Source organism: Euleptes europaea, chromosome 19, assembly GCF_029931775.1.
Source record: "Euleptes europaea isolate rEulEur1 chromosome 19, rEulEur1.hap1, whole genome shotgun sequence".
Classification (NCBI taxonomy): domain Eukaryota; kingdom Metazoa; phylum Chordata; class Lepidosauria; order Squamata; family Sphaerodactylidae; genus Euleptes; species Euleptes europaea.
The window spans coordinates 24,550,014-24,559,759 of record NC_079330.1 but is presented as its reverse complement, the minus strand read 5'-3'; the positions used below and the strand labels follow the sequence as shown (position 1 = coordinate 24,559,759).

Below are 9,746 nucleotides of genomic sequence, written 5' to 3'. Positions count from 1 at the left end.
GATCGTTGGGCCTTTGGATGGGGAGGAAAGCACCCCAGGAGAGGTGGGGTGGGGTGGGGGAGTATCCCTCAGCTCCTCCGTCCAGAAGGCCAAGGTGAGGCCACTACGGAGCATGGAAGTTGTGAACTGTTTCTGCTGGGCCCGATTCCCCCTTCCCTCCTAACGGCAGCGCCCGGACACCGTGTCAGCGCAAGCTCCCTTTTCAGGGTTATCTGTGCCAAGCTTGCCGGGCCCAGCCTGGCCCCTTGGCCAGCCCCCCTGTGCCCCTGTGCCGCTCCGTCTGTTGTGCAGTTGCCCCAAGATTTGTGACACCCCTCCCTCCACCCCCTTGAGGGGGGGTCCTCTGGCTGTCACCCCTCACCTCACCCCCTTCGTAAACTTAGCCCCTCTCACTTGATGTGGTTGTGAGGGGAAACTAAAGGCTTGAAGCTGGCAGGCAGGCATGGTGGTCTCCTTGCGAAGGAGGACATGAGGTAACAAGGGGGGGGGACTTTAGAGCTATCACAGACACCCCTCTGAAGCCTCTTTGGTGACCTGGTCGGGGGATGCTTCGCTGTGGGGCTTTGTCCTGCCAGGAGACATTAAGGCCGGGTTTGCCCCCTGTGGGGAAGGGGTCCCATCCGTCAGAGGGTATCCAGAGAAGGGACCAAGACGGCCGCATTGTTGCCCTGCCCCAGAGCCATGGGTCAGGGGCAGCTCCGAACCAGTGAGCGGAGTCTTGGTGCGTGTTGGGAAACACCTTTGACGTGATAGCTTGGCCTCTGGTGGGAGTTTGGCGGGGGTGGGGGACGGCTCCCTAGCCTGTTACCAGCTGGTCCAGAGAGGGAACAATCTCTTCTGCCCATGGGGGGCTCTGCGCTCAGCATCGTTGGCGCCTGCACCCTAAGCAAAGGCGAGGATCCATCCAAGTGGAGGAAGAAGGGCTGAACGTAGCAGCTTCTCTCCAGGAAGCTGCCCCCTAGTTTTGCTGTTGCCTGCCTGGGTTTGATGGAGGGTTTTGCTGATTTGTGTTAACGTTGTTTTCTTAATAAAGTTTTAGTAGGGAATGTGGCTGTGTCCTGCCTGGTTTCATGGACAAGAGAAGAAGGGGAATGTTCCCAGAGAGGGAGGCCTTTGACTGGAGAAGAACTGATGTGATGGAGGGAGCTAGGCTTGGCTGTGGTCACAAGGAACCTCCATCATTTTTTTTTAATCTGTTTCAGAACACAGTAAAACACTTGACAGGGATGCTCTAGGCCAGTGATGGCGAACCTTTCAGAGACTGAGTGCCCAAACTGCAACCCAAAACCCACTTATTTATCACCGAGTGCCAGTGTGGCAATTTAACCTGAATACCACCCCCAGAGGGGGCCCAGAGGGAGAGGCTAGGGTTGCCAAGTTCCTCTTTGTCATTAGTGGGAGGTTTTTGGGGTGGTGCCTGAGAAGGGCAGGGTTTGGGGAAGGACTTCAGTGCCATAGAGTCCAATTGCCAAAGTGGCATTTTTTTCCAGAGGAACTGATCTCTATTGGTTGGAGATCACTTGTAATAACAGGAGATCTCCAGCTAGTACCTGGAGATTGGCAACTAGTTGCTTAGTGTTTTCTCTCTACATATCAAGACAAATGGAAAGGTGTTTGGAGGATGGCTTGTGGGCATTCCAAAGGTGGAAAAGGACTGCACGCCCCTCCGCCCGCACTGACCCAGAGGGCGCCGAAGAAGCCGCTGGAGGGAAAGAAGGAAGGAAGGAAAGAAGGAAAGGGAGGGAGAAAGGGAAGGGAGGGGGAAAGGGAAGGGAGGGAGGGAGAGAAAGAAAGAAAAAGAGAGAGAAAGGGAGAAAGAAATGGAGCGAGGGAGAGAAAGAAAAGTAGGGAAAGAAAAGGACGGAGAAAGAAAGAGGCCACTCAAGCATGGGAGGTTTTGCCTTGGATTTGCCACTCTCCAGATGCACATTTTCCCCCATCCGGGGTAGGGCAGAGCCGGAAAGGCCAGCGGCTTGGAGGAACCGCACGTGCCGGCAGAGAGGGCTACGCGTGCCGGAAGTGGCACCCGTGCCATAGGTTCGCCAACACGGCTCTAGGCTGATCGTGCATTGAGCAGGGGGTTGGACTACATTGCCTGTTCTGCCCCTTCCAACTCTATGGCCCTATGCAATGTTTTGACTTTCACAGGGCACTTCAGCAAGCGGGAATCTGAAGAAGAATTCTGCGGAAGCCCAAAGTTTGTACGTTTGAATGTCAAGCCTTGATCTGGTTTAGTGCAGGAACTACTGTGCCTCTCCTTAGGACCCTGTCGGAACCCAGTAAAGTGCAAATGGGGGAGCCGCTACTTCCTCCTCATTTCTCTTCCTGCTGTGAAAATATGGTAGTGGCTGAAAAGAGGGCCGACCTGATGTCAGAAGCGTCTAGCATGGCTGATGACGAGGGAGGGGCAGCCTCAGAGGCCGGCCACCCTGTGCCCTTTTCTCTGAAAGAAGCTGAGGTGGGCAGGGCCCAATGCCTCGACAGCAAATGGCACCAGTTCCTCTGGCGCCAGCCACTGAAGCACCAAGGCACGCTGGCAGAACAGCTAGATTCAAGTCCAGTAGCACCTTAGAGGAGGAGGAGCAGAAGAGTTGTTTTTATATGCCAACTTTCTCTACCACTTAAGGCAGAATCAAACCAGCTTACAATCACCTTCCGCTCCCTGCAACAGACACCCTGTGCGGTAGGTGGGGCTGAGAGAGCTGTGTCTAGCCCAAGGGCATCCAACTAGCTTCATGTGGAGGAGTGGGGAAACAAATCCAGTTCACCAGATTAGCCTCCGCCGCTCATGTGGAGGAGCGGGGAATCAAACCTGGTTCTCCAGATCAGTGTCCACCGCTCCAAACCACTGCTCTTAACCACTACTCCACGCAAGATTTTTGGGGTATAAGCTCTCGAGAGAAAGCTCCCTTCTTCCCTTCTGCAGAACAGGTTTTGCCCCTTTCCCCGGGGTTGCCCGCTGTGTGCTCCCAGCAGTCATTCTGGGAGAAGGGGGAGCAAAAGGATTTAGAGCATCACATTGCATAGTGCCGTTTTCCTAAGTAGCTCAGGATAGCGTGTCCCATTTGCTCCCTGCGAGGCAGGCTTGCTCAGGAGTTTAAACCTGATCCCTCCCTCCCCCAAGGTCAGGCCTCCCTACCGGTTCTCCCATACCCTCAGAGTCTCCCCTGGCATTTGGGCACCTCCTTGCTATCCCATGTAGGTGGGCACAGGAGCTTCTCTGGCCTAGACACTCCCACCCACCCCACACAAGCAAGGGAGGCCTTGTGTGTTAAAAGAAAACTTTTATTGCTGGCATTTTGTTTGTTTGCTTTTGGTATAAAAGAGAGGGAAGGATATCCCCTGTACAAAAAAGCTACCTGAGGCACAGCGGGGAGTTGCCCCTTCTGAGTACTTCGGTTTGGCTCGGGAGAGGGGCAGCTGGCTCAGGTGAAGTCACGGACCCATATGGGTTGGGGGGGGGCTTTTTGCCTGGTGCGCAAAAAGCGAAGAGAAGCTTCACATTGTCCGGCTTTTGGTTACAAATGGAGAAAAGCCGCAAGGGAGGGGGGGTCCACATTCACACACACCCTCCTGATAAGTGCTGGTGACCAGCAAGTGACGGACTCATCCCTCCCTGCTGGTCTTAAGAAATTGCACATGGCAGGAGCCGGGTTTTCCCTTGCTTAAAGCAGAGGGAGGGTCCTTCCCGCCCCTTGAGGGAGGTGAAGCAGCCGTTCCCTCCAGCCACAGTAGCTTTGGGGGGGTTGTCCTCCCTTGGGAAAAAGAAAAGGGAGTTCCCCCCCCCTCAAAAGAATCTTTGGCTTCAGAAGTGGTTGGAGGTGCGGGTGAGGGCAGTGTTTAATTGCGGGCTCCAGAGTCTGCCGTGGGGAAACCTCCCACAGGCGAGCACATGAGCATCTGTCACATTGCAAAGGGGTTTGGGGGCCGAAGGCCGACATCAGCCCTTGGGCTGCTATCACAGAAGCCGCCCGAGCCTTCTAGACCGACTCCCCCACCCACCCAAAAAGGGACCGCCTGGCCATGGCCTCCGGCTGACCCGGATGGCTTGGCGGAGGGGCAACCGTCTCCCAAGCAGGCAGCAAGGCAGAGGGGCCTTGGGCCTAAGCGGCCAGCGTTTCCCCTTCAGGGACACCCCCAGAGCAGCAGCCCCTGCTTGTGACGGCTCCAGGAACCAGCCCTGAAGGGTGGCCCTAGAGCCGGTGGTGGGGCAAGGCATGCCTGCTCCAGAAGGTCTACCCGGAGGGGATCCTCAAACAGACTGAAGGAGCGAGCAAGAGCCCTGGATTGTCTGCTTGCAAAGGGGAGGGAGCACACTGCTCCCCCATAATGGCTGAGGCCCCTTACCTGAGCCAGGTAGGGGGGGTTCCCTCCGGCAAGGCTGGGGTGGGAATAAAATGGGCCCCCTCAATAATTTTGAAAAGTTTCTTCTCTGCCTCTTGGAGGAGCAGAGTCCATCAGGCAGAAGAAGGGGGGCAGTCGCTGGGCTGGTAGGGGAAATCATTCACGCCCCCCCCTTCACACCAAACACCCCTCTTTGCTGCCCCCAGTAAACTAGTCGAGGCCTTTCCGCGGCGCTCTGATCTCGGACAGGCGAGGCGGGGAAAGTTCAAAAACACAACAGCTCCCCCCACCCCCCCAAAATGGTCCAGCCGGCAATTCTCGGACCTGGCGGGCCACAGTCCGGGGTCCCCCGTCGCCCTCCTTTTTCTGGACCCCTCAAAATACAGGAGGGAGCGTTTTCGTCGGGGGGCGCATGTGAGGTAGGGTCAAATTCACGATTCCCTGTACTTGGGGGCGCAGGTCCAAAGAGGCCAAAAAGACGGGGCGGGCGGGGGGAGAGACCCCTCCTGCGCGCCCTTTAGCCCAAAGGCAGGCAGTCCCTCCGGCCGGCAGACGCGGTCCCCCCCCCCCCAGCCCACTCCCGGTAAGCACACCCTCAAGTCGCGGTGGGGGCCGTCGGGTCAGGGCGGGGAGAAGCGGTCTATGGTCCGGGCGTGGTGGTCGTTGTGCAGGTGGGCGGCGGCGGCGGCAGCGGCGGCGGCCGCCCCCTGGGCCAGCACCTCGGCCGCCTTGTCGGGGCTGAGGCCGAGGTAGAGGCTCTCCATGGCCATCTTGGGGTCGGCGGCGGCCAAGAAGTGGGAGGCCAGCAGGTCCTTGTCCGGGTGCTGCTGCTGGGCCAGGCGGGCCATGGCCAGCACGCCGTCGGGGAAGTCCAGCTTGAGCTTGCCGTCGGGGCCCGTCGAGGCGGCCGCCGCCGCCGCCGCCGCCGCCGCCGCGTGCATCTTCATGTGGCTGAGCAGGTTGCGCTGCTGGGCGAACTTGCCGCCGCACACCTGGCACTCGTAGGGCTTCTCCCCGGAGTGGATGCGCATGTGCTCGGTGAGGCGGTACTGGCGGGTGAAGCGCATGCCGCAGGCGTCGCAGGCGAAGGGCTTGAGGCCCAGGTGGCTGCGCATGTGGCGGGTCATGGTGCCCCGCTGGGTGAACTTCTTGCCGCAGATGGAGCAGGGGTAGGGCCGCGTCAGCCAGTGGGTCTTCTCGTGCTGCCGCAGGGTGGCCGGGTCCTTGTAGGCCTTCTCGCACGACGAGCAGCGGTAGGGGCGCAGCAGGTCGCCGCCGCCCGCGGCCCCCGACGGCAGCAGCGGCGGCGCGCCCAGGGGCTTGTCCAGGAAGGGCGAGCCCTGGCCGGCCGCCTCGGCCGCCTCCTTGCGGTACAGCTCGTCCTCCTCGTTGTGCGCCTCGACGTGCGCGTTGAGCTGCTCCGACGACGGGAAGCCCTTCCCGCACGGGATGCAGACGTACAGGTTGTCGCCGCCGAAGCTCTCCGGCTCGTAGCCCAGGTAGCGCTCCAGGCTGCCGGCCGCCGGGGACGGGCCGCCGCTGCTGCAGCCCGTCTCCTCGCTGGTGCTCTTGTCGTTCTCCATGTCCTCCGCCTCGCCGTCGGGCTCCGCGCCGTCCAGGCCGGCGTAGCGGCGCTGCGAGGGCGACTCGGCCTTGCGCTCCAGCTCCCCCGGCGCCCCGCCGCCCTTGTCCCGCCGGCCCCGGCAGTCCCCTTCCTCCTCGTCGTCGTCTTCGTCCTCCACGTAACCCCCCACCAGGGGCTCGTGCTTCATCCAACGGTAGAGGAACTCGGGCGGCGGCGGCGCCTCCCCGCGCCCCGACGGCTCCGGCCCCGGGCTGCCGCGGTAGGAGGGCGGCTCTCCGAAAGAGGGGTGGGCGGGCAGCAGAACCGGGCTGTCGGGCCCCCCGGGGGGCAGCGAGTTCTCCCGGCTCTCCCGCAGGCGGCCCTCCGAGGGGGCGGGCGGCGGCAGGGCAGGCCCGTTGGGGCTCTTCTTGGACAGGTCCAGGCCGCAGAGGGGCGAGCAGAGGCGCTCGGGGGGGCACAGGCCGTGCGGGTGGAGCGCCGCGCCGCCCTGCCCGGAGGCGGCGGCGTACAGCTCCCCGCAGTGGGTGCTGAGCGGGTTGCCCGGCTCGACGGGGCGGGGCGGCGGCGGCGGCGGCGGGGCCGGGGGCGGCGGCGCCGAGTAGCAGCTCTGGATGACCGGCGTGGCGGCGCGCAGGCCCCGCGGCAGCTTGCCCAGGTGGGGGAAGCCCCCTCGGAACTGGCAGTACTTCCCCGAGCGCTTCAGCTTCTTCTTGCAGAGGGCCACCAGGTCGGGGATCTGCAGGTAGCTGGCGGCGGCCAGCACGGCCCCCAGGCTGGGCTCGACGCCGCCGCCCGCCTCGCCCTCCGCCTCGCCCAGGCGGCCGGTGTAGATGAAATCGAGGACGGCGCGGAAGACGGCCGGGCTGACCATCTCCTGGTCCAGGTTGATGAGGTTGTCGTGCACCACCAGGGCCTTCAGGTAGGCGCTGCTGGCCGCCAGCACGTTCTTGTGGGCCCGGAAGAGCGCGTTCTGCACCACCACGATCACGTCGCAGAGGAAGCCCTTGGTCCGCTGCACGTTGAGCTGCAGCAGCAGCTGCCGCGAGTGGCCCGACGGCTCCGAGGCGTCCAGCATCGCGCCGCCCTCGCCGCCGCCGCCTGCAAGGAGGGCACAGAGAGAGAGGCCGCCGTCAGAGGAGCCCCGGCGACCGCGACCTGCCGCCAGGGTGGGCGAGGCCGGGGCGCCTCTCATCGCCGCTCTGGCCGCCTTCCCGCCCGCCCGCCCGCCCTTATAGAGGGGCTTTCCCTCGCAGGCGGGCGAAGGAAGGAGGAGGAGGGGGCCCGGCCCCCCGGTATCTCCGCCGATCGCATCGCACGCCCCCTCCCGGCGGGAGAGGTGGGGGCCGGGCCGAGCAGGCACACCTGGAAGGGGGGCAGCGCCGGCGGAGACCCCAGCTGCAAGGAAACCCCCCCCCGGCGGCTGCCGCTCCTGTCTTCGGAGTCACGTCGGGGGTGCCGAAGGGGTCCTCGCTCCCACCCTCCGGTCCAAGAGCCGCAGGCCGCTGGCTGCCGTGGGGACTCACAAGGGACCCCGCCCAGGGTCCCGAATAGCAATGCCACCCCCAATTCTCTACCCGGATCCCTCGATGGCGGGACTTTACGCCAAGCAGCGCCCTTCCCACCGCCAGCGCCTCTCTTCCTCCAGCCCTTCAGTTTTCGAAGGCATCGGTCGGGTCGGGGGTCCTTCCCGAGGGGCCCGGGCGGGTCGGCCCCGGGTCCACATTTCTGGGCCAGCAGGAGGCCACGACCCCGGCGCGCCCCTCGGTTCCCCCAGCTGCCCGACGCCGGAGAGCGGCTCCGGAGCGCCGGGCGGTCGGACCCCGACCCCACCCTGCCAGCCTTCGGGCCCGGCTGGACGCCACAGCCGTGGGGTCTCCGGCCCCGGCAGGCAGGATCGGCGGACCGGGGAGAAAGAGGGCGAGGGAAGCGGGACCCTCTCCCCAGCCGGGATGGAAGGCAAAGGCGCAGCAGAAAACTCGCCGGGGGGAAAAGGCCTGGCGCGGAAACGTCCAAAACGACTTCGAAAAGCAAGACAAAAACCGGAGGATTTCTTTTCTTTGTGGCCATTTATGCCTGGGAGGTTTCGCCTTGGACTTGCCACTCTTTAGACGCACATTCCCCCCCCCCCATCCAAATCCTCAAAACTCAACAAGAAGCCCCCCATGCAGAGTTTTGAGAATTCAGATGGGGGAAATGTGCGCCTAGAGAGCGGCCAATCCAAGGCGAAACCTCCCAGGCATAAATGTCTTCCTTTTTTTGACCGGGTCCCTGTCTTTCTTTCTTTTTTGACAGGGCAGACACAGCGCCAAGAGGGTCGCCAGACGCTTTTCTCGGGGTGGCAACCCTCTGCGGGGTGGGCAAGAGAAAATGCCTTCCAGGAACCCCGGAACAGTTAGCGAAGGCGGCTGAGCTCCCACACCCCGACAAGGCCCGTCCGGTCCCCGAGCGAGCGGCTTGTGGGGCTGGCCGGTCCCAGGGCGAACTCCCTGCAACCCCCGGGCGGCTGAGAAGAAGCGACGGGACGCGCCACAAAGCAGCGAGTCCCCCGAACCCCAAAACCCCACTCCTTTTTCCCGGAGGAGATTCGGTTCCCGTTCCAATCGAATTCCCCCACCCGCTCCGCTTTGACATTTCGGCTTCGCCCAGCGAGAGCTGCCCCCCAGCCCCGCAAGCCCTGCCTGGGAACGGCTCGGGGGTCCCGTCGGGGCCCCTTCCCGGAGCACTTACCCGGGAGCCCCGTCGAGTGCGCCAGGCAGGCGAGGTCCGGGTGGCCCCGCATGGCTCGCCCGGCGGCGGCGGCTGCGTCCCGGCCGCCCCCTCGAGCCCGGCAGCGGCGGAGCCTGGCCCCCGGTGCCGGCAGCGTCGCGGCGGCGGAGAAAGGTAAAGGCCGGGCCGCGAACTCCCTCTGACCCCGGCCTGAACCGCCGCCGCTTCCTCCGCCTCCCAGGCAGCCAGCGAGCGAGGGGGCGGAGGAGGAGGAGCCGCCCCGGGCCGCCCCGTCGGAGCTCCCGAAGGAACAGCCCCAGGTAGGAGGGGAGAGGCGGCCGGGGGGGGGGAGGCCGGACCTCTCAGCCGTCGGGGGAGGGACGGCCTCGCAGCCCTGCGGGGCCGGCGCGCGGGGAAGAGCCGGCTGGGCGTGCAGAAGATGCCTTCAAACCCCCCCCCCTCCCCAGCGATTAACCTTCAAGGGAGGAAGGATCGTCTCCGGCCTCCGAGGTGAGTGGCCCGGGCTGGGAGCTGGCAGGGGCCGGCCGCCTCCTCGGCCTCCCTGGACGCCCTCTGCGCTTCCCGCGCGGGGAGCCTCCAGCGCCCGCAGCACCACCTTCCCGGCGCTGCATTTTTCCGGCTCTTCTCCGGCTCCCTCTGGGCTTTCCCTTCAGGCACGGCGCCACCTAGTGGCGCAGCGGGGTCCTGCCCGAGCCCTGCTCCGACGGCGCGAATGCTGCTGGAGCCGGGGCCAAAGGGCCCTTGGGGAGATCTCCCCCCCCCCCACTCCCTTAGGTTGCAGCCGCTTGGAAGCGCCCGACGGGAGGGGAGAGTTTAGGGACAGAGGGGAAAAAAGGGGGGGGGGAGAACCGAGCCACAGAGAGGTAGGTAGGTAGGTGCTGCGAGCCGGGCTGGCTTCTCTTTCTGCCCCCCCTCCCCATCTTCCCTTTAGGACAGAGTTGGACAGCCGAAGGGGAGTTCGGAAAGACCCCCGGGGTGGAGAGGGAGAAGCCTCTTTCTGCGCTTACTTGCAGTGGGTGGGGGGAGCGACCGTCTTAATCTCCTGCTCCCAAAAAAGGGAGCTTTTCAGAGCTACTCCGCGAAGTACTGG

The 9,746-nt window shown here is 63.8% G+C and overlaps 1 protein-coding gene across 1 annotated transcript; it reads right to left on the bottom strand.

Annotated features, from left to right (window-relative positions):
* Positions 1-4,964: 4,964 nt before the first annotated feature.
* HIC1 (HIC ZBTB transcriptional repressor 1) lies at positions 4,965-8,708 on the bottom strand. Its single transcript, XM_056865003.1, has 3 exons — positions 8,657-8,708; positions 7,531-7,947; positions 4,965-7,291 (listed from the first exon to the last, which is right to left on the bottom strand). Exons 1-3 carry the CDS (start codon positions 8,706-8,708, stop codon positions 4,965-4,967), a joined length of 2,796 nt encoding a protein of 931 aa, XP_056720981.1.
* Positions 8,709-9,746: the final 1,038 nt, after the last annotated feature.